This window comes from Leopardus geoffroyi, chromosome E2 (genome assembly GCF_018350155.1).
Source record: "Leopardus geoffroyi isolate Oge1 chromosome E2, O.geoffroyi_Oge1_pat1.0, whole genome shotgun sequence".
NCBI classification, from domain to species: Eukaryota; Metazoa; Chordata; class Mammalia; order Carnivora; family Felidae; genus Leopardus; species Leopardus geoffroyi.
The window spans coordinates 60,011,607-60,034,562 of record NC_059335.1 but is presented as its reverse complement, the minus strand read 5'-3'; the positions used below and the strand labels follow the sequence as shown (position 1 = coordinate 60,034,562).

General features: G+C 53.5%; 1 protein-coding gene across 2 annotated transcripts in view; it reads left to right on the top strand.

Annotated features, from left to right (window-relative positions):
* The window catches only part of KLHDC4 (kelch domain containing 4), a 52,196-nt gene that overhangs the window by 10,925 nt on the left and 18,315 nt on the right, over positions 1–22,956 (top strand). For both annotated transcript variants that reach the window (XM_045439942.1, XM_045439941.1), the window contains exon 5: positions 11,253–11,389. In XM_045439942.1, coding sequence (XP_045295898.1) covers positions 11,253–11,389 — 137 coding nt within the window. The remainder of the gene's footprint in view (positions 1–11,252; positions 11,390–22,956) is intronic.

The following is a 22,956-nucleotide window of genomic DNA, read 5'->3' as shown; positions in this document are numbered from 1 at the left end:
CCCTCTTTCCCACCCTCGCCTCCCCCTCTCCCCCTCTCTCTCACCCTTTCTCCCTCCCTCTCCCCCTCTCTGCCACCCTCCCCCTCTCCCCCTCTTTCCCACCCTTGCCTCCCCTCTCCCCTTCTCCCACCCTCTCTCTCCCTCCCTCTTTCCCCTGCTCATGCTGTCTCTCTTTCTCAAATTAAAAAAACAACAAAAGAAACCCAAAACTTTTTACAGACTAATATGTTGGAAGTCACATTTTTTTTATCTTCTCTTTAACTGGGACTAAGAGAGTAGAAACGAAAGCTTATACGTACACCATTCTTTCTTTTCTCCTAGATTCTGGAGTTTTGGGGGGTGAGGTTTATTTTAGTGTGTAATTGAAGAGTTTAAATGGCTTTTTTAAGAGAATGCAGCCCATTGAGGGAGAGGGAAGGGCTGTAGCGCCTGCTGAACGTGTGGCCGGATGTGTGCAGGCTTCAGCTGCTCCGTTTCCCTGGAGAGAGAAGGGAGCATCCACACCCCTCCGCCTGGACCCTTGAGGACGCCGCCACCCGCGGGAGTGCGCCGTGGAGAAGTGGGGGAGGGTGACGAGGACGCGGCATTCGTGACATCATGTCTCCTTGATGGTTTCTCCCGAAGTAGTAACTAAGTCAAATGCATGTGAGACCAAAGGCATTCTCTCCTAAAACAGAGAACGGCTTGTGGCTGGATACACGTCACCCGTGTTCTCACTGGCCTGGTGCCTTAACGAGCAGGAGTGGTCTACGGAGAAGGGTTGGTCTATAGAAAATGCCCCCGAGGGCGCCTGGGTGGCGCAGTCGGTTAAGCGTCCGACTTCAGCCAGGTCACGATCTCACGGTCTGTGAGTTCGAGCCCCGCGTCGGGCTCTGGGCTGATGGCTCAGAGCCTGGAGACTGTTTCCGATTCTGTGTCTCCCTCTCTCTCTGCCCCTCCCCCGTTCATGCTCTGTCTCTCTCTGTCCCAAAAATAAATAAACGTTGAAAAAAAAAAAAAAAAAAAAAAAAAAAAAAAAGAAAATGCCCCTGCAATATCCACGATGGTCCATGTGAGCTGCAGAAAGTGTTAGCCTCCATCTAAATAATGGCTGCACTCCGGCCCATCTGAGCAGGCATGCAGGGGTCCTGGACGGCTCCCCCAGGAAATACGAGGCGTCTTTTACGCTCCAGGCACCCTCTGGGGCTTGGATATGGCGACCAAAGAGACAAATTTGCTTTTCCCGAAGACGTCCCGTGGTTTGTGTCTTCTCTGGTCCTGATGGCATCATGCTCTTTTAGGACTCAGCTTTCACGAAGCTGAAGCATGATGCTGGTGTCCGGTCCATTTCGAGTCTGTTAGTTTGGATTCCGATGGGCTTTTTTTTTTTTTTTTTTTGGCATTTGGAGGGAGACTGGGGAAACATGACTTTCTTCCAGTTAATGCAACAACAAATAGACCCAAGTGCCTGGGAGGCACACGGCCTTGTGGGACAGGTCAGAAAGTGGTGCTGTCCTGCCTCTTCCACGCGGTCACTGGGCGGCGCTTTGTCCTCGTGAGGTGCGGTTGTCCGTTTCAACGGTTATTCAAACCCACTGTGTGTACGTGTGTGTGACTATGCATACGCTTAAAGTTGTTTTATTATGGAAACTGGTCTGGATCACTCGGCAGAAGAACCAAGTGGCCCTCGGAGATCTTGGAAGGACGGAGGTTTATTTTACACTGGTGGGCTCAGAGAAGAGATCATTCTCCAGATATCTGAGCACTGAATGCAGGCGGGAAGGGTAATTTATAGCGCCCTCTTCCGCATTCGTGACGGCTTTTGCCCGCGTGCGGCAAACGGGGCAGGAAGAACCCAGAAGAGGAGTTTCTCGAAGCTGGGAATTAGAGCTTCAGTCCCATCGGCCACCGTAGGGTGCGGAACTTGACTTATTTTCCCAGCAGTAGTATTTTGGCGCCTGAGGCAAGCGGGGTGGGAACGAGAATCTGGAAGGGCAGTCTTCAGGCAGGGACGGAAATTCCCTTATCAGTCCTGCTGGCCATCATATAACAGATTTTTCCCTAACAGTTTGAACTTTATTGCTCTATATCCCAGATATAAAAATAATCACTCAGGGGGGCGCCTGTGTGGCTCTGCTGGTTAAGTGGCCGACTTAGGCCCGGGTCCTGATCTCACGGTTCATGAGTTCGAGCCCCGTGTCGGGCTGTGTGCTGACAGCTCAGAGCCTAGAGCCTGCTTCGGAATCTGTGTCTCCCTCTCTCTGTGCCCTCCCCTCCCACTCATGCTCTGTCTCTTTCTCAAAAACAAGTAAACATTAAAAAACAAAAAAATTTTGGGGGGGCGCCTGGGTGGCTCAGTGGGTTAAGTATCTGACTTCGGCTCAGGTTGTGATCTCACAGTTGGTGGGTTCGAGCCCTGCATCGGGCTCTGTGCTGACAGCTCGGAGCCTAGAGCCTGCTTCCGGCCTCCACCCCGGTGACCTCGCTCCCCTGTCCCGTCCAGCCAGGCCTCTCCTCTGAGCTGTCGGGTAGTCGAGCTCCTGCCTTGATGTCTTCTCCAGGAAGAGTCCTTACCTTAAGATACCTATCATAGGAAGTAATTTCGTTCGTGCTTAGACTTTTTTTTTTTTTTTTTAAAGGTTTTTAATTTTTTTTTTTTCAACGTTTATTTATTTTTGGGACAGAGAGAGATAGAGCATGAACGGGGGAGGGGCAGAGAGAGAGGGAGACACAGAATCGGAAACAGGCTCCAGGCTCTGAGCCATCAGCCCAGAGCCTGACACGGGGCTCGAACTCACGGACCGCAAGATCGTGACCTGGCTGAAGTCGGACGCTTAACCGACTGCGCCACCCAGGCGCCCCTCGTGCTTAGACTTTTAAAAAAGGAAATTTTGGGGGCAGCTGGAGGGTTCGGTCGGTTGAGCGTCCGACTTTGGCTCAGGTCACGATCTCAATGGTTCGTGAGTCCCAGCCCTACATCGGGTTCACTGCTGTCAAAGCACAGCCCACTTTGGATCCTCTGTCCCCCTCTCTCTGCCTCTCCCCTGCTTATGCGTGCTCACTCTCTCAAAAATAAACATTTGAATTAAAAAAAAGAAAGAAGAAGAAGGTAAACTCTCTGAGACCTCTTTATTGGGCCTGAACCTATTATTTTTGTGTAACGTTTTCAGGGGAGTGTGCATTTTGCAGGTATCTTTTAGGAAATACTTCTCTTTTTCCTTACGCTGCAGGACATCTTAGAGCTACTGTGTGTTTATTCTGAGATCAGTGACCTTGATAAAAATACATTTTTGGAGGAAATTTAGTATGGGTCAGTAACCTGGCCTAGATCCCTTCCTTACTGCGTTCCCTTCCATTCGCTTAACAGCTGCAAAATAGAATCCGAAACAGACTCTAGGCTCTGAGCTGTCAGCACAGAGCCCGACGCGGGGCTCGAACCCCCCAACTGCGAGATCACGACCCAAGCCAAAGTCGGTTGCCTAACCGACTAAGCCATCCAGGGGACCCGAAGAAACTAGACTTCTTTTTTTTTTTTTTTTTTTTTTTTTTTTGCAACTAGACTTTCAAAACCTACCTTATCGAAGGTGTGTTTTTATAGCGGCATGTGACTTCCTTGCTGTGCGTTTTGACACATGCCTGCAAACTAGCTTCCACAGACGCGACTGGTAAGATGCTTTCCTTTACACACCATCAGTAATGCTGCACAACAGCGCCTCCGGATGTGCAGTCATGTGCTGCTTTTGCAGAAGGGGAAAAGATGAATTTATTTTACCCTAAATTCCATTTTCTTCATCTTCAGGGGTGGCAAGTAAAGGGAGATTTTTTTAATCCTGTATTTCTTAAGAACCTAAAAAAAGCAGTTTAGTAGGAAGTGCAGATGTGATTTATCGTAATTTATCTTTAACTGATAGATTTTAAAGGCTTCTCTCCGGGATACTGGTTTGTGTTGCTGTGGATCCGAGGTGCTGAGCCCTGGGTACAGAGCCCCGGGTGGTAGCTGACATTGCCGTGAGCAGTGCGCGTGTGACTTGCCCTTTGCTTGATTTCTTTGACTTGAATTTCCTAATTTTATTGGATGACTGGGCTTGTGTTTGGTGGTTAAAGTGCCTTCCAATCTTTAAAAGATGGCCCTGGTTTGAAGTTGGTAGGAAAGTAATTTGCCTAGTGCTTCTCATTTAGCAGTTTTGAAATCATTCTTGTATTTGTTTATTTTTTTTGAGAGAGAGAGAAAAGAAGGAGCTCCTGTGCACAAGTGGAGGAGGGGCACAGAGGATCCGAAGCAGGCTCTGCTCTGACAGCAGACAGCCCGACCCGGGGCACGAGTCCATGAACTTTGAGATCGTGACCTGAGCCAAAGTTAGATGCTCAACTGACTGAGCCACCCAGGCGCCCCTTTTCTTAAAAGAAGGTAGAAAAAGTTCTTGGTGACTCAGAAATCTCAATACGAGATCCCATACAGGAGTTGTGTTTAGTTCAAGTAGATCTGTATCGTCTTTCCTGTTTTCTTGACGTTGGGTTCATTGATTTTCTTTTTTTCTCAATTTATACATTGTCTAAACGTATATTTTTTTCCCTTTTTAAAATGTTTATTTCGTGAGAGAGAGAGAGAGCATGAGCTGGGGAAAGGGCAGAGAGAGAGGGAGAAAGAGCATCCCAAGCAGGTTCTGTGCCGTCAGCACAGAGCCCTATGCAGGGCTCCTTCCCACGAACTGTAAGATCATGACCTGAGTCGAGGTCAGGAGTCTGATGCTCAACCGACTGAGTTAGGCGCCCAGGCGGTTGTTACTTTCTAATTGGTGTATTTGTCCATTACATCTCATGTGGTTATCGATGTGGCAGTCAATGATGGCTTTGATGCTGCTGTTTTCTACTTGTCCCATCTGTTCTGTATTCCTTTTTCTCTCTTTCCTGCTGCTCTTGGGTTGATTGTATTTTAAGATGCCTTTTTTATCTTCTCTGTTGGCTTCTTTGTTGCTCTTTCTTTCTGCCTTGTTTCCATGGTTGCTCTAGGGTTGCACTTACATCGTCTCCCTTCCAGCGACTTTGTGCCCCTCCTCATAAACTGTCAGAACCGTACAGGAGAACATCCACATTTTCTCCTTCTGTCCTTTGTGCTGTTGTCCCCACGATACAATGTGATTGGTTTTGCTTTAAGCAGCTATTACGTAAAGCAGTCTTAAAAGGAGAGAGAAAAATATCTCCTGTTGATGTACGAATTGACTGTTTCCGGGATACTTCGTTCCTCTGTGTTTTCACTCGCTAATGTTCTCCTTCGGCCTAAAACTTGGTTTACTGTTTCTTGAAGTGCAGGTCGGCTGGCATCAGCTTTTTTCCATCTTTTTTTCTAAGTGAAAATGTCTTCATTTTACATTCATTTTACAGTATATTTTTGCTAGATACACAGTTCTAGCCTGACAGCGCTTCAAAGCTGTTCCGTTTTCGGGCTTACATTGCTCTAACGAGAGGTGAGTGGTCGTTTTTATCTTTGTTCTCCTATATGTGACGGGTCTGTTTTCTCCTGTAAGGCTGCTTAAATGATTTTCTGTTTACCTTTGGCGTTTTAGCAGTTTGATTTTGAGGCACCTGCTCATTTTTCGGGAATCCAGTTATGTGTATGTTACACTGTTTCATATCGTCCAGCAGGCAAGGAGTCTTTACTTCTTTCTCCTCCTTCTTCTTCTTTCTTCTTTCTTCTTCTTCTTCTTCTTCTTCTTCTTCTTCTTCTTCTTCTTCTTCTTCTTCTTCTTCCTTCTTCTTCTTCCTTCTTCTTCTTCTTCTTCTTCTTCTTCTTCTTCTTCTTTCTTCTTTCTTCTTCCTCTTTTTCTTCTTTCTTCTTCCTCTTTTTCTTCTTCTTCCTTCTTCTTCTTCTTCTTCTTCTTCTTCTTTCTTCTTCTTTTTTCTTCTTCTTCTTCTTCTTCTTCTTCTTTCTTCTTTCTTCTTCTTCTTCTTCTTCTTCTTCTTCTTTCTTCTTCTTCCTTCTTCTTCTTCTTTCTTCTTCTTTCTTCCTCTTCTTCTTTCTTCTTCTTCTTTCTTCTTCTTCTTCTTCTTCTTCTTCTTCTTCTTTCTTCTTCTTCTTCTTCTTCTTCTTCTTCTTCTTCTTCTTCTTTCTTCTTCTTCTTTCTTCCTCTTCTTTCTTCTTCTTTCTTCTTCTTTCTTCTTTCTTCTTCTTTCTTCCTCTTCTTCTTCTTCTTCTTCTTCTTCTTCTTTCTTCTTCTTTCTTCTTCTTCTTCTTCTTCTTCTTCTTCTTCTTCTTCTTCTTTTTCTTTCTTTCTTTCTTTCTTTCTATCTTTCTTTTCTTTTCTTTTCTTTTCTTTTCTTTCTTTCTTTCTTTCTTTCTTTCTTTCTCTCTCTCTCTCTCTCTCTCTCTCTCTCTCTTTCTTTCTTTCTTCTTCCAGTCTTTTTTGTGTTTGGCTTCATTTCGGAAGTTTCTGTTGCCCGTTACGGTATACGTGCTGTGTACCTGTTTACTTCTTGTTTTACCAATGCTGTTTCTGACACACTGAGTTGTTCAGGTCTGATTGCTGTTCTCCCGTCTAGTTATCACATTCATATTTTCCTTTAAATCTTCGGGCGTATTTATAACTCTTCTCCAGTCCTCATGTGCTAGGTCTCTCATCTCAGGTCTGGGTCTCTTTCTGCCGACCTTTCTTCTGATGGGGCACATCTTCCCCCTAGCAACGTACGGTTAGGTGCCGGTCGGGTGGTGCTCCTGGCCGTCAGCAGCACCTGGCTAGATTTGTGAATGCTGCCTGTTGGATTTTGTTGTCTTCTCTCAGTGAATGATGAGTTTTGTCCTTGCAGGTGGTTCAGTCACTTGCAGATCATTGGGATCCTTTTGAGGCTTTCCCTTGGGATGGCTTAGCTCTAGGGTGTGGTCTTTCTGGGGTCTCCACTGAATGCCCTGGGTGTTCAGTGACACCTTCCACTCGGTCTAGTTGGAACTTGCTGGTTTCTGCACCAGCGCAACCTGGCCCTGGTGGGTGCTGACCCCGCCCCCGTGGTCTGGCCCCGCCCCCTGTGCAGCAGAGTGCTGAAAGGCTCCGGCAGGACTCCTGACTCCTGCGTGGATGGACGTCCAGGGTACGCACTCTCCATATCCTGCCCTGGCAAATTCTAGCAGTCCTCAGCCAGCGTCCCTGAACTCTGACCTCTGTCTCCTCAGCTCGGTAAGGCCACCTGCTCCGTTGGGCTCCTTTCTCTGCATCAGATGCAGGAACCGCCTCCAGCATTGAAGGGCCCACCCCACCCGTGCTCCTCCTGTTGTCCGATGGTAGTTGCTCCACGGATCTTGTCCGGTTTTGTCCGTGTTGGCAGAGGGAGGACTAGAGTGCGGCAGGGGTTCCCTCCTGCTCACAAGTGCGGGTTTTATGCCTCTCTCCTTAGGGTTAGCCTTCTCTTGACTAGTATGTTAACTTTTCTCTAGGCGTTCACGGTCGCTGGGGAGTAGGTCAGATGAAGCTCAAGGTCACTGACCGTGGACCCACCTTCCTACTGTCGCCGGGGTTCTCCCTGGGCCAGGCCTGCTGCTGCAGTGGAGTGGGGGGTGGGGTGTGGATGGTGAGCTCCTCCTCAGTCGTTGTCTCCTTCCTGGGGAGTGACTTTTTAAAAAAATTTTTTATGCATGAGTGGGGGAGGGGCAGAGAGAGGGGGAGACACAGAGTCCGAAGCAGCTCCAGGCTCAGAGCTGTCAGCACAGAACCCGACGCGGGGCTCGAATTCACAAACCGCGAGATCATGACCTGAGCCGAAGTTGGACACTCCGAAGTCGGAGCCACCCAGGCTTCTGAGTGACTTCGTTTTTATTTTTTTATGTATATTTTTTAATTTTTTTTTTTAATTCTTTTAATGTATTTTATTTTATTTTATTTTTGAGACAGAGAGAGACAGAGCATGAGCAGGGGAGGGGCATTGAGAGGGGGAGACACAGAATCTGGAGTGGGCTCCAGGCTCTGAGCTGTCAGCACAGAGCCTGACACAGGTCTCGAACTCACAGACTGTGAGATCATGACCTGAGCTGAAGTCGGACGCTCAATGGACTGAGTCACCCAGGCGCCTCATGACTTCGTTTTTAAAGAAAGCTTCCCAAAACTGATCATGTAAATAGTATTCATTGTCAAAAAAAAGACAAGAATTAAAAAGGGAAGTAAGTCCATTGTCCATTCTTCCGGAACTATTTCATATATTTGTATCTCTAAACACGTCCTTCTTCTTATTGTACGTTGGTATTTCTTATTAGCTGGAACATACACAAATCCGTGCGAGTGCACGTGTGCGCATGCGCGCGCGCGCACGCGCGCGTGGGTGTACGATGGCCTTCTGTAACGTGATGTCTCGGGACCCCATTATATTGCGTAGCTTGACTGTACCACCTGACCTCACTAAACTCCAAAAATCATCACATCTGCTTTCATGCCGTGAAATGATCAGTTTGTTTCCCGTAGACGGACTGGTGTTTTAGAGTGACGGGAAACTGACCTGTCCCGAGAGGGGAGGATCTGTGCAGAGACAGTGCATTCAAAACTGGTTACTAACGGGAGCGGAGAGGGCCGTGCTGCCCTAATATGCCACCGGGACCCTCCAGCTAGTCTAGCCAGGAGTGGCATCGGTGACGGAGCCACGTCCTGCCGTGTCCGAAGTGCCGGGCAGGGCCGAGAGCCCGCACTGCAGCGGAAGCCCTGGGGTGCTCAGAGGACAGTGCTTCCTGAGAACTGTGCAACCCACCCAGCGTGCACTCTTTCATGGAGGTTTGTGAGGGCCGGAAGCGCCTGCCCGGGTGCCCCCACCCCACCCACTTCCTGCCGCTGTGGTGACCGCTTCTGAGCTCTCTGGCCAGAGGACCCCTGTCGTGTTCCCGTCTCCCGCCCCCTGGTGTGAAGGACACGCCTGCGTTGTCTGCTTCGTTGCCTGGCACCCGTGGCTGGTGATCCCAGGGTGGGCCAGCGCGGCATCTGGTCTGTGCCGGCTGTTGCCCGAGTGAGCACCGCAGCCCGGGTTTGTGGGATGCTTGCAGAGGTTTTCGCCGTGGGGTCTGTCCCCTCAGACACGCGGTTTACGGGTCGCCGTAGCACCGGCCAGATGGCGACTGTCCACGAAACGGTGCCGTCGGCCGGGGGGTGTGTGTCACGGAGCGGGATGTCACGGGAGGCGGACTTGCAGCCACTGGGCGGCCTGTGAGGTGTGTGGCTGTGGTGGGGGTGGGTTCAGGCGATCGTGAACCACACGGGCGGTTCCCGTGTGTCCTGTGAGCCCCGGGTCTTCAGCCAGATCCTGGGCCAGGCATTCTGCAATGGGGTCCAGGCGCAGAGCCTGTGTGTCCTCAGGGTGACGAGGTTGGCGGGCTCTGGAGTTCTGGGCGGTGGTTCCGCTTTGATTTGTGTCGCCCTTCAGTCCGCACTGACGCTCCTGTTTGGAGAAGAGTTCTGCTTCCCCAAAATGTCCAGCCCGAAGCTCCAGAGCCCTGGACTAGATAGTCTAGAAATTGCCTTTAGAATTCTCCAAATCCAGGCTTCCTGTATTTGCATCTGTAAAGGTCTTTTTACGTGGAGTAGCATTCTCTCCTGTTTTGGCTTTCTGACATCCGTTTCCTTACGCGGTGCTTTGCCTTTTCGGGAAGGGCCTTTTTAATCACGTGCTTTGACTTGCTTTTTCCCCTCTGGTGGGGGTCTAGCACGGCGATCCCCGGCCTGGCGTCCAGAGCAGTGTCCTCACCCCCTGGAGATCGGTCTCAGTGGTGACGGGGAATTGTACCGCGTGCTCGCTTTAGGAGCCCCAGGACGGCTTGGAAAAGTCGTGTGTTTTCGCGCTTGTGTTTCTGGGGTGCTGGCTGTTCTTGCTTTATTTTCTTTTTCTTTTTTCTTTTTTTTAAGTTTATTTATTTATCTTGAAAGAGAGACGGCACGAATGGGGAAGGGACAGAGAGAGGGAGAGACAAAGAATCCCACGTGGGCTCTGCGCTGGCAGATCCCACGATGTGGGGCTCGAACCCGTGAACCGTTGAGATCGTGACCTGAGCCGAAACCAAGAGTCGGACACTTAACCGACCGAGCCCCCCCAGGCGCCCCTCTTGCTTCATTTTCATTCAGTGAGCGAGTAACCTTGGGTAGTGATGTGAGCCCCGGAGCTCCCGTCCTCACTCGCCTCCGCCTCACATGGGCCCGTTGGTTCACGAGATGTCCCCGTGGACTGTTGTTCTGAGAGCTCGGATACCCTGCTAGGCCCTGCAATACTCTGAAGTGTGCTCACGTCGGCCTGAGAAGCTTCGCGCTGCGAGGTGCCTGGTCGGCACAGCTCCCTCCTTTCCTGCGCCCACTGGTGTGAGCGTGCCAGGGCTCCTGGGCGTGCGGCCCAAGGGCACTTCCCTGCTTTTGCTTGCCGTTACTGTTGTGCTTATGTCTTTTATTTTTAACGCTTTTTAAAAAAAATTTTTTTTTTAACGTTTATTTATTTTTGAGACCGAGAGAGACAGAGCATGAGTGGGGGGAGGGTCAGAGAGAGAGGGAGACACAGAATCGGAAGCAGGCTCCAGGCTCCGAGCCATCAGCCCAGAGCCCGACGCGGGGCTCGAACTCACGGACCGCGAGATCGTGACCTGGCTGAAGTTGGACGCTTAACCGACTGCGCCACCCAGGCGCCCCTTAAAGATGAGTATGTAAACGTTACATACCACATGTGTGTTAGTGCAGTGTCAGGCGTGCGTGCCAGATAGCCAGGGAAGGGATTAACGAGGACAGGCATTTATACATACAAATATGTTAATATTTAATAAAAAGGAAGCCCTCTGTCAGTTTGTGTTAGATCTGACGTAAGCTTCTGACATAATTTTTTTTTTTTTTTTTCAACGTTTATTTATTTTTGGGACAGAGAGAGACAGAGCATGAACGGGGGAGGGGCAGAGAGAGAGGGAGACACAGAATCGGAAACAGGCTCCAGGCTCTGAGCCGTCAGCCCAGAGCCTGACGCGGGGCTCGAACTCACGGACCGTGAGATCGTGACCTGGCTGAAGTCGGACGCTTAACTGACTGCACCACCCAGGCGCCCCGGTTCTGACGTAATTTTGTCCATTTTAACGAGATGCGAGGTCATCTAGATATATTTTGCAACCTAGGAGTCCGTGGAAGCTTATTTGCCGGATGCAGGAGGTTTGAGGAATTTCCCCCTCAGACGCAGGGGAAGGTGGTGGCCGAGTGCGGGCGCCGGCCGCGGCTGCCGGGTGCACTGCTCTGGTGGACCTCGCGGACGCGGAGCCGGCCCTGACCTCTGCCTTCTTCCCGCAGGCTGTGGTGGTGCCCCAAGGTGGGGGTCAGCTGTGGATCTTCGGAGGGGAGTTTGCCTCTCCCGACGGAGAGCAGTTCTACCACTACAAGGATCTCTGGGTCCTGCATTTGGCCACCAAGACTTGGGAGCAAGTAAGGTAAGGTGCCGGGTGATGGGCCCGACCTCTGGCCTTGGCCGCTGTCCTGTGCCGGCGTTCCGCATGCGCAGTGACGCGGTCAGATCCCCGGGCTCCGCAGAGCACGATGTCAGAGCCCTGGGAGACCAGCCCCGCGGCCACCGAAGTGAAGGCAGAGCTTGTCTTTCCTCTCGCTCCTTCTCAACACCTGCCCGGCCCCGGACTCTGTTGAGGGTGTTGCAGGGGCCAGCGCCGCGTCCCTGCTTGCCGTCCTGTCCGCCCTCGGCGGCGCCTGCATGTGTCATTTGGGGCGCAGCTCTCATCCTGGGCCGTCGGAGGCAGCTCTGGGTTTCAGCTTGCTGCTGTTTCCCCCAAGGGCGTGCTCTGTCTGGGTCAAGTTGACATAGCAGAGCTGGAAAGAGGAGAGGAAAGCGGGCAGAGCCTTCCTGATGTTCTCAATAAACCAGGCTCTGCTCTCAATAAACCAGGCTCTGCCGTCGTCGGTGCTAGATTTCTGCCCCCGTCGGTGACGATGACGACGTGAGTGTCACGTCGTACTGCACGTTCTCCGCCAGTCAGAGCTGGAGCTGCATGTCGCAAGAATGACAGCGGAACGACGTGGAAAGTAGTGTTAGTTGGCTTTATCCTTCGGAGGTGCACGTGCCCAGTTACTGGGGCTGTGCACAGTCCAGGTGCGGGGTTCTGTCTCTGTCAGAGCAGCAGACCGGAGCTTCCTCAGCGGCCGGGGCTGGCGCCGGATTGCAGGGTTTGGGCGTGGGGCCGCACCCTTCTCAGGTCCTAGGCCCAAGGGAGGGTCTGTCACTCTGTCACTCTGGAGGCTGTGCTCACTCATGTGATGATGAGCCTCCTAGGAGGCTGTCGGGCCCGGCTCCCACCAGCTCCGACCAGCGTGGGGCCTGGGCGCTGATCCCGCGGAGGCCGCCGTGCCAGTTCAAGTGTAGACCGCAAGCCCCGCTAACCCTGCTGCAGGAGACGTGATCACTGGAGCGCCTCTGCGCACTTCACCCACCACCAACTTCGTTTCCTTTCTCTTACTTGCTTTGGGAAAGGATCCTGGTCTTGGTGGGCACAGCAGTCCAGTGGTTTTCGTATGAAAAATGGATTTTGTTACGTATTTGTTGAAAGTTCGTCTTTTAGCCTCCATTTCAAAGTATTTAGGCCCAGAGCACGCGCTCTTTGTCGCCTCTCTCGCTTTGCTTGTGTACTTTTAAAAACCCACTCGTTATTTGTTGCCTGTCCGTGTCTGGCGAATTGATTCAAGACATCTTCTTAGCATTTTTGTCCGTTTGAGTAGTTTTTTGTCCGTAATAATGGCCGGCCAGGGGACAGCGACGGGCTCCACAAGCACCCACGGCTCTCTGGCCGCGGCTCAGCGGGGCCCGTGCTGCCGGCGGTGCCGCCCCGAGCCGTTCGCTGGTGCGCACACCTCCCCGTGGCCCTCAGACTCTCCCGGTTGTGTGGCACGTGCCGCGGGTGTCTGTCACACGGAAGCGGGGGGGCACCGTGGACGTAGGGCCGCTAGGGGATGCGCCCTCGGAGGGGCTTGCCGTTGGCCGCCGTTGCCTTGATGCGGCCCGGGGCCCGCTGTCACCCCAGCACGCATGCACAGCATTCACGGCCTCTGTCCCGTGTTGGAAGTGGTCACTGAGAAAGCGGTCCCTCGGTGCTTGAACGCTTGCCGAAGTACGCAGTGTGTCGTAGAGCCTGTTCGGAACTAGCGGGAAACCGCGGAGGTGAGGCTTCCGGGCTTTAGTCTGGGTGGAGTGATGGGGCGGGAAAAGAGCATGTGCTTTCCTTTCCTTTGCGTCTAAGTTGTCCCTTTTCCGGCCTTCCTTCTGGGTGAGGACCTCAGCTCCGGTGGGTGAGGGACAGAGCGCCGCTGCGAACGGTCCTCGGGCCACGTGCAGGCATCCTCTGACTAGAAGGTGCAGCCCGTGGGCACAGACCTGGGAGTCACGAGGTGGAGGGTTGTCGCCAGCTCTGCCCCTGATTCTGTTTGCGAGGAGACTTAAATGACCAGCGGGCTTCTGGGCTCTGTTGCTTCGCGCGTTGATCGTAAGGAGGTGTCTTCTGTCTCGAGCCTGCTGGTGGAGCAGAAAGTCCCAAGTGGTGTCACAAGACAGTACCTGGTGACAGATGTCCATTTCCTCATCTTTGTTGTCCCCTACTCTTTTTTCTGATTAGATGGCAGAGCGCCAGAGACAGGTACTTGCTTTAATTATCTCTTTTTCAGATTTTCATTTAAGTTTTAGTTAACACATAGTGTAGTATTGGTTCCAGGAGTAGAATTCATCACTCACATACGGCACCCAGTGCTCATTGCTTCACGTGCCCTCCACCCCCACCCACCCCCTCCATCAGCCCTCAGCTTGTTCTTTATCGTTCAGAGTCTCTCGTGGTTTGCTTCCCTTGATACGTGCTGTCCCGTACGTTCCTGTGTTTTGTTAAATTCCACATAGGAGTGAAACACGTATGGTATCTTTCTCTCGCTGACGTGACTTCGCTCAGCATAACATCCTCCGGCTCCATCCATGTTGTTGCAAGTGGCGAGATTTCCTTCTTTTTGGTCTGTGAATAACGTTCCGTTGTCTATACATCTTCTTTATCCGTTTGTCAGTCAGTGGGCATTTGGGCTCTTTCCGTATCTTGGCTATTGTAGAGAATGCTGCTGTAAACATCAGGGTGCATGTGTCCCCTTGAGTTTGCATTTTTGTATCCTTTGGGTAAATACCTAGCAGGGCAGTTGCTGGGTTGTAGGGTAGTTCTAGTTTTAAATTTTTGAGAAATTTCCATACCGTTGCCCAGAGCGGCCGCACCAGTTTGCATTCCCACCAGCGAGGCAAGAGGGTTCCCCTTTCTCCACATCTGCACCAACATCTGTTGTTTCCTGAGTGGTTGGTTTCCACGATTCTGACAGGTGTGAGGTGGTATCTCAGTGTGTTTTGATTTGTATTTCCCTGATGATGAGTGATGCTGAGCATCTTTTCATGTGTCTGTGAGCCACCTGGATGTCTTCTTTGGAGAAGTGTCTGTTCAGGTCTTCTGCCCATTTCCTCGTGGATTACTTGTTTTGGGGGTGTTGAGTTTGGTAAGTTCTTTATCGATTTTGGACACGAACTCTTTATCAGGTAGCAAACATCCTCTCCCATTCCGACGGTCGCCCCTTAGTTTTGCTGGTTGTTTCCTTCACCGTGCAGGAGCTCTTTATCTTGATGAGGTCCCAGTACGTTTTTGCTCGAGTTTGCCCTGCCTCTGGCGTGTCGTCTCCCACCCTTAATCATCTCGGGCGCTGAGCCCCAGCCTTCCCAAAACTCTCGGTGCCTCGGCCCTCGGGGTGCGGCCCCGCCACCCACCCCGCCTGCCCCCGGGGTTGTCCCGAGACCAGTGAGGAAAGTGAGCAGGCGCGCCTGCAGACGGGTGTCCCGCCGCACCGGGAGCCGCGAGACGTGCGAAGTTTTTTGTGTGGGAGGCGGTGCCCCGAGGGCAGCCCGCGCTTCCTGTAAAGTGGCGAGCGGCATGACGGGAAACCGCGCCCAGGACGGGAGAAGGCGAGCCGCAGCTGGTGTCGCCTGCACCGTCCCTCCGCTGTCGCTTCGGCCCCGAGTGCACTGATGGGAGCGTGCCCCGGAGAAACGCTCCCTCTCGTTTTACGCGGAAACATCCGTGGAAAGCCCACGAAGCAGAACAGCACGTGCCTGAGAGGAAAGCCCGGGGCGTGTGCGCGCGCCCGTGCCCGCCAAGCGCGCTGGAGAACCTGTGCGCGCGCGGCCGGAGGTCCGGTGGGTCCGGGTGCTGTGCTGGCTCGCCGCCCCTCGCACCTGTTCAGCACCCCTCCGTTGCGCTCCCGCGGCCTGGGTCTTCTCCCCTCACGCATTTCTGGTGCATTTTCCTCACGTGAGTTCCAGAACCCGATTTTCAGGTTGTGTTTTTAAACATTCCAGTGGGACTTTGGTTGGGTTGCTTGCGTTTGTAGACTGCACTCCGGGAGAGTCGCCATCTCTCCGGTCTTGTCTTTCTGATCAGGAGGTCGTCCTTCTTGCCAGGTAGGCTTAATTCTCACCCTTCGGTAACATTGAGGTGCCTGGAAGGAGGGCTGCGGAGTCAGAGGGCACTTGTGTCTCTGAGCCCCTCACCTGGCGTCTGTTGCCCCACAGAGACTCCACCCGGCCCTCCGTCTCCGTCCCTGTCCCCGGCCATTTGCTGACGGTCCTCCCCCTCAGGGGCGGCAGTTCCCGCTGCCGCGGGGCGGTTTCCTGTCCTTACTGGCACTCGGGGAGGTTCCTCGGAGAAGGGTTGAGGCGGTCCCAGCAAGAGTCGGTGGTGTCGTGGCTGGGAGCCCTGGCAGCCTGGGGACGCGGCCCAGAGCTAATGCCTCTGTTCTTGACTCTTGGGCTTTCCTGCACCAGCGAGCACCCCGGGAGCTTCACAAACATGCCTCCCTGCCCTCACCCCAGACATCGAGTCTGGTTCAGAGCAGGTTTAAAACGGGGCTCAGGGGCGCCTGGGTGGCGCAGTCGGTTAAGCGTCTGACTTCAGCCAGGTCACGATCTCGCGGTCTGTGAGTTCGAGCCCCGCGTCAGGCTCTGGGTTGATGGCTCAGAGCCTGGAGCCTGTTTCCGATTCTGTGTCTCCCTCTCTCTCTGACCCTCCCCTGTTCATGCTCTGTCTCTCTCTGTCCCAAAAATAAATAAACATTGAAAAAAAAATTAAAAAAAAAAAAAAAAAACGGGGCTCAGGAATCTGCATTGTATTTAACCTCTACCCACCCCACTCAGTGACCCTGACGGCAGCGGGAGCCCCACTTACTTGTCCACTGGTCTCGGTCTCATGCCAGTTTTGAGCCTTGTTCACTGATGTGAGAACGCCTGCTGCCCTTTCGTAAGCAAGAGAGCTCGTTTAGATTCCTTAGATCCTCAACAAGTAAGGTCGTGTAGATAGTGCTTTTGTAATTGCACTGATTGTGGCAAAATGGAAGCACCACCCTGTTTCCTGGTGGGGCTGTGCTGGCCCGAGGGGCTGGGACATGCACCGCTGGCTCAAGCCTGCCATCCGTGGGCTTAGGCTGCGGCCGCTGCTCCTTGCTGCTCCTTGTGACGGGGTGTGGTCCCCGCCCTGGCGCAGTGGCTGCCGTTGGAAGAGGGCCGCTGTCCTCTGTGGTCTTGTCTTGCTGATCTATAAGAAGAGTAGGGAGAGGCATTCAAAACGCAGACTGAGCGTACTGTTTCTGGGGAAGGTCTCCGAGCTCAGGAGAACCCACGGGGCTGTGGGTTCGTATCGCTCAGGAGGAACAGGCAGAGCCCGCCGTGAGCTTGACTCTTCCAGGACTGGCCCGGCACCGTGCATTCATCTTTCAGTAAACGTTTCCCACTGCCGTGCGGGTAGTTTTACAGTCGGGAAGGCCTCGAGAGAAGGGTTGTGCGTTGGTAAAGGCCAGCATCAGCTGTACTAAATCGGCACGTAGATTTAGTCCCTCTCTCTTGGCTGCCAAACAGATTTCTCTGGTGGAAGGGCGGGGCGGATTCCCTCTCGCTGCCTGGTCGCTTCTCATTTCTTAACACAGCAAGCGTGTCCCACCCACCCTGGCATGCATGGGCCCGTCAGGGGAAAACGACTTCAGCTCGCCAGCGGGAAAAGTCAGGGCCTGCGGAGGGGGGCCAGGGAAGAGCCGCTCTTCTGAGATCTGAAGTCAGGTCACCGGAAGGGGGGACTTGATCCACCTGTGCCTGCGTGTGTCCCTGTTTCACAGCCCTGGACGCTTAGCGTGGCCCTGAGTCGCATCACACCGCATGCCTCGTTCTGCCACCCGGAGCTGTGTGACGTGAGCGGGTGCAGCCACTGCCCCGAGTAGTGTCGCAGTGCCCGGGTGGGTGTGACAGGTACCAAATGCAGTCCCCAGCGCCTGCGCCCTGTCCGGTGCCGTGCCTGGTGGGGAGCACCTCTGCAGCCACCAGAGTTACTGCAGGGTGGCCTCTCCACGTGGTGCTGATGGCCGAAAAGGGACCAGATGCCAGTTTGGTTTCTGTGAAAGCACTTTATTAAAAAGTAAACTCTGATGGGTGTACGTGGTCCTGGGCAGCTCAGTGAATTTTACAAAGGCAAACGCACCTGTGCGCTCAGATGCAGAAGAGAGTTCTCCCCGTCCCTCCAGCCCCCGTGTACCCCTTGCGGTCACTCCCCTGTGCCCGCCCTGAGCGCAGATGAGGTTTGTTTTGAACGTCCCGTAAACGGACTCTTGCCTCAGCGTTCGCACTGAGCACTGTTTTTGTGAGATTTGTCTGTGTTGCCTGTGGTCATGGTGTATTTGTCTTGGGGCTGTTTAATCTGTGCTGGAAATGGGACACCGCGTCCGGTCGGCGGCGGGCATCGCAGAGTCACCGGTTCCACGGTTATTGCAAGGGCAGGGGTGCCGCTGTCAGCATTCCCGGTGAGCGTGCGCACTCCTGTCGAGTGTGCGTCCAAGCGGAGTGAGGCCACGGGGCTGTGAGGCGTGTGTGCGTTCAGCCCTGGCATGCCCTGGCAAGCCGTCCTGCGTGCTGCTGGTACCGACTGGCCCAGCCCGTGGCCCCCCAGGTGAGCTCCAGCTGTTGCGCCGGGGCCGGGGCCGGGCATTCTCCGTCTCCGCTGGGGCCTCTGGGGCCCGTGTGACGCCAGACAGACCCTCAGCGGTCTTCTGTCGTCTCCACTTACGTTCTGGGTTGCAGCGACCGATGCTGGCTTGACATCACAGCGGTTTGAGAGCGAGAGGAGAGGTCAGGGGGTTACTGCGTCAGGAAGGCTGAAGTGCAGAGCCGGCACTGGCCGGCTGCCTCTGTGACGCTGCGCGTGCGCGCGAGTGACCAGCCTGCACGCGCGTGCTGAGATTTCCTTCGGTCTCCGTCTTCGCCGGGAGGCCCCAGCACAGCTGCCCTGGGTTTTTCTCCCTTGATGGGGGCTGCTGGTTCGGTCGATAGATTCTGACAGCGTTGGGTTTGTTTTTTCTAGAAAACGCAGTGTTTCCCCCTTCCCCAGCCGCATCTCCTCCAGGGGCAGGGACGGGGGCTGGTGTGTGTTCACATGCGGGTGCACCTGTGTGAAATTGAGGGCAGGTCACTCGTGGTGCAGGGCCCGTGTCGCGTTTAACGGCAGAAGAGAGGTGGAGGGGCCGCGATCGAGCAGTCGCCTCCTCCCCCCGGATCGTGGAAGGCTTGTCAGGTTCCTGGCCGGAGCAGACTCTCCAGAGACCGCGACCCACCGGACGGTTAGCGCCCTGGTCCGCTCAGGCGGCGGGCACGAGTGGCAACGGACCGGGGTTTTTCCCTGCAGAGGCCGACCTCACCACCCTGGAGGCTGGAAGTCCGCAGGTTCGCGGACGGGTGACGGCCTGCTTCCTGGGTCGCAGATAGCCACCTGCGTGTGGTGTCTTCCTGTGGCCTTTGCTCGTGGAGAGAGTTCTCTTCCTCCTCTCCAAAGGTTGAGGTTCCCATCGTGGGGCCCCACGCTCATGACCTCCTCGAACTCTCATCACTTCCCAGCGGCCTCTGCTCCCATCTGTTGCATCAGGGGTCAGGGTTCAACACAGGAATGGGGGGCAGGGGCGCAGACAGCCCATCACGGCTGGTGCGTGGTGTTTGCAGAGATCAGTGTGTATGAGGGTCTCCTCAGGTCAGCGTGATGGAAATTGGCCACCCCTTTGGTGGAGACGCCAGACCGGCGTGGGTCAGCAGGCAGGGCATTTGGGGACGGCCAGAGGACACCTCACACGGCCAGGCCGAGAGACGGGGGAGGTTCTGGGGCTCGGGGGCTGCCGTGGGGGAGGGGTGCGCCCTGAGCCTGCCTCTCGTCCCCGCACCCCGTTTCCCGTGGGCACTCCCTGCGCTGGGGGGCTTCTCCGCGGGAGCGAGCAGAGCAGGGGCTGGGGGAAGAGGAATGGCCGGGGCCACCGCACAGAGCCCTCGGGTGCTCTCGTCCCTTCCCCTGCCACAGCGGGTCGGGTCCACCTGCCACACTCAAGAGGCATTTCTAGAGGCCACCGCTGCCTTCCTCCGTACCACCAGGAGGCACGGTTGGGCACGGGGACAAAGATTTTGGTGCCTTCTCCGTCTGTTTCTGGATCTGGTGCCGCCATAGCCAGTTACCTGTGACTCAAAGACCACGCACAGGGAGGCCAGGCTGCTCACAGACTCTGCCTTTCCGGGTGCCGCCCGAGTACCGTGAAGTCACCCTCTCACAGCGTGAAGTTCCCCGGCCTTCCGCGTGTTCACAGACTGGTGCGGCCATCACTGCTGTCTCGGTTTAGAGCCTTGCCACCTCCCCCCAGAAGATGCTTCGTTCCCTCCATCCCCGGCCACCTCCAGCCTGCCTCTGTCAGAGCCACAGGCCCACGGCCTTTGCGCCCTTTGCGCCCTTTGCGCCCTTGTCACCGACTCTTCACTTCACACAGCCTTTAAGGTCATTCTGTATCAGTAGATGCTCCATACTGCGGATGGGTCACATTTGGTTCACCCATCCATTCGCTGATGGATATTTGGGTTGTTTCCACTTTTCCATCTCTGAGCAGTGCTGCCAGGAACGTTTGTGTACAACTAATATATTTTTATAGGCATCAGAGCAGTTAGGAGAGGCAATAAAAATTGGTTGAATGAAAAAATACACAGAAGCGTGTAAGAGAATGTGTATGTGCACATGTGCGCACGCACACTGTTTTCTCTTGATTTGAGAAAGGAGCCAGCATTTGGCCCTCAGCGAAACTCACACACTCCCTGTGTCTGTGTTCATGCGGTGTCTAAGAAAAACAAGCATCCCGGGGAAGAAGAATCGTTAGCAGAGGGGTCAGAGTTATTTGTCTGATCCTGTTGGAAGGACAGTGACGAGTCAGCTGAAATCAGACCACGCCTCATAACTTTAAAGTGTGAATTTGGGGACGTGAAACGCAGGTGAAAGTGGACACGCGCGTCCTGCCCTCCAGGTTCTGTGGTGAGCCGTGGGGCTCGTGGTCTGGGGGCTCCCTGGCCTCCCCCACAGCTGTGAGTGGAGCCAGTACCTGGAGAAGTGGGAGCAAGAGTGTGGGCAGACCCCCTGCTCCTTTCCTGCTGACTCACCATCACTCTACTGTCACCGTGCTTGGGGAGGAAGGGAGTCTGACACACACACACAGAGGGTGGGAGACTTTAAAACTGTCATTAGGTAAGTGGTCAGGTTTTGGTGCAAAGATTCCTGTCGTGCTCAGACTTCCAGCTTCATTCAGGATAGTTCAGCGTCTGAATCTGTGGTTGCAAGTGTGAGTTCTGGGGCCCGACTGTCTCATTTTCGTTCTGGCTCTGCCACTGACTAGCCTGGTGTGTTTCCTGACTTCCAGGTCTTGATGTTCTCATCTGTAAAATGGGATTAAAGATAGTATCTGCCAGGGTCTCCTGGGTGGCTCGGTCGGCTAAGTGTCTGACTTCGGCACAGGTCATGATCTCACGGTTTGTGGGTTCGAGCCCCGTGTCGGGCTCTGTGCTGACAGCGTGGAGCCTGGAGCCTGTTTTGGGTTGTGTGTCTCCCTTCCTCTCTGCCCCTCCCCTGGACGTGCTCGTGTGCGTGCATGCGCGCTCTCTCTCTCTCAAATATAAACAAACATTTAAAAAATTAAGAAAAGGTAACATCTGCTCATCTGGTCGATGTGAGGAACGAAAACCTGTAAGAGGAGCGCACCTAGTGGAGGATGGACGCCCACAGATAGTCGTTTTATTATCAGCCGTAGTGAAGTGAAACAAGGATGCAGCCCGATAGGCTGCCGGGGTTCTAGAGACTGCCACTTGTTTTTCCATACAGCGCGATTCAAGACCGTTAGACTTACTAAGCCCAAAATTTGTTGATCGGTTGAGTTGATCCGTGGAAAAGTGGGGCCGAATTCCAAAGGTACGTTGTTTGAAATGAAAAGGGAAATGCAATTGTACATGCTTCCTGCCCAGGCCGTGCTGCAGCCATTCTTGGGGAGGGGACCTTTTCTGTTCTGAGGATGCACCACTGGACTGAGTTCCCTGTTGGGTCCTCCTGTGTGACCTTGAATCTCAGGGATTAAGAGAGAAGTGGTTCCTTTGCTCACTAAATGTCTCCGGGCCGGCTGGCACGGGACCGTAGTGTGTAGTTTCGTCAGGTGTCAGCTTTCAGAGAGCTCACGGAAGCATTTGCGTACCAAGCGCTCAACACTGCGCGCTGAGCCGTGGAGCTAGCTGACGCTTCTGCATCTTCTGTAAATGTCCCCACAGAGGGGCCCGGGTGATGCCGAGTGGCACCTTGCCCTGTTGGAATGCCATTCTGCACGTAGCTCCAGTGCGCTTAAAAGCACTCACTCCCACAACGTTACACATGTATCTTTGTGCCACATATAGATCTGGCTGAGTAGGACTTGTTAATTTTCTAAGACTCCGTATTTAGGAGTGACGGCAATTGGAAAGAGCCTGTTGGGGATTCAGATATAAACAGGCTTTTTTGGTTGGCTTTATTTTTCTAAAGGGGTATATGGAGTCTTTTTATAGAAAATTTTTCCCGTTTTGGTTACCAAACAGTGATACTTGGCTGCTGCCAGAAAAAGGGAATTGAGTCTTTCGTGCCTGGCTCACCAGAGGACAGAACACCCTTCAGATTCGTGGACAGGAAGCACAGGAGGCCCTTAACCTGGAGCATCTTGGCCACGGGGAGGCGTGTAACGACGGCCTTTAGCCTCCCGGAGCATTCGGGCTCTCCTGCGTAACTTTTCTTGAAGTGGGATCAGAAGCGACCATGCTAGTTTAGTTGTTGAACCTGTTCCCCAGATTGTACTTTGAAAGAATTATATCAGAAGATTCCTCAAAAGGGAATTGGCTTGTTGCCAGCATGCATGGTGTTTTTCTTCTTACCCGGCCTCTCTAATGTGCAGTTTTGCGGCGTGGTCTCCTCGGCAGCTGGCACGGAGGGACGGAGTGTGGCCAGCCCCCAGGGCACCGCTGCCGCCGTGCAGAGCAGAGTGCCAGTTGAGGTCGGCGCCCAGCAATTGCGTGAACCTGTGGCGGGCCCAGACGCTCCTTCTGAGTCTTGCTCGTTTGGTACTTTTATCATGAATTTGGAGAAGAAAACGTGCTTACTAAATTTGTGGGTGATACAAAGCCGGGCGGGAGAGCAAATAAATTGGTTGACGAATCCAGCATCCAAAATTACCTTCGTGGGCCAAATCCAGCAAGATGTCATTGAAGTGGGAGAAGCGTCCCTCGTAGGTTGCATGCAAATACAGGGTTAAGAGAGCTGGCTGAAAACAGCTGTCCTTGCTAGTAGAAGAGGGATTTAGTAACTTGTAATCCTGGGCGGCATCAGCATGTGCTAGGCTGCCCAGAGGCCAGTGCTTAAAGGTTGGGTGACAGGACGTGGCGTCCGAGGACGGGTATCGCGTACCTTCGGTTGACTTGCTGCCACTGAGGAGGTGGTCCTTTTGAGTGACACGCTTTGGGTGGACGTTCCGAAACTGAGGGCCTTAGGGGAGAGAAACCAGGTGATGAAGCATTTGAGGAAAGGTGAGGAGAATGGAATTGGATCTGGGTTGGAAGAGGGAAGACCCTGGGGGTCCTCACAGC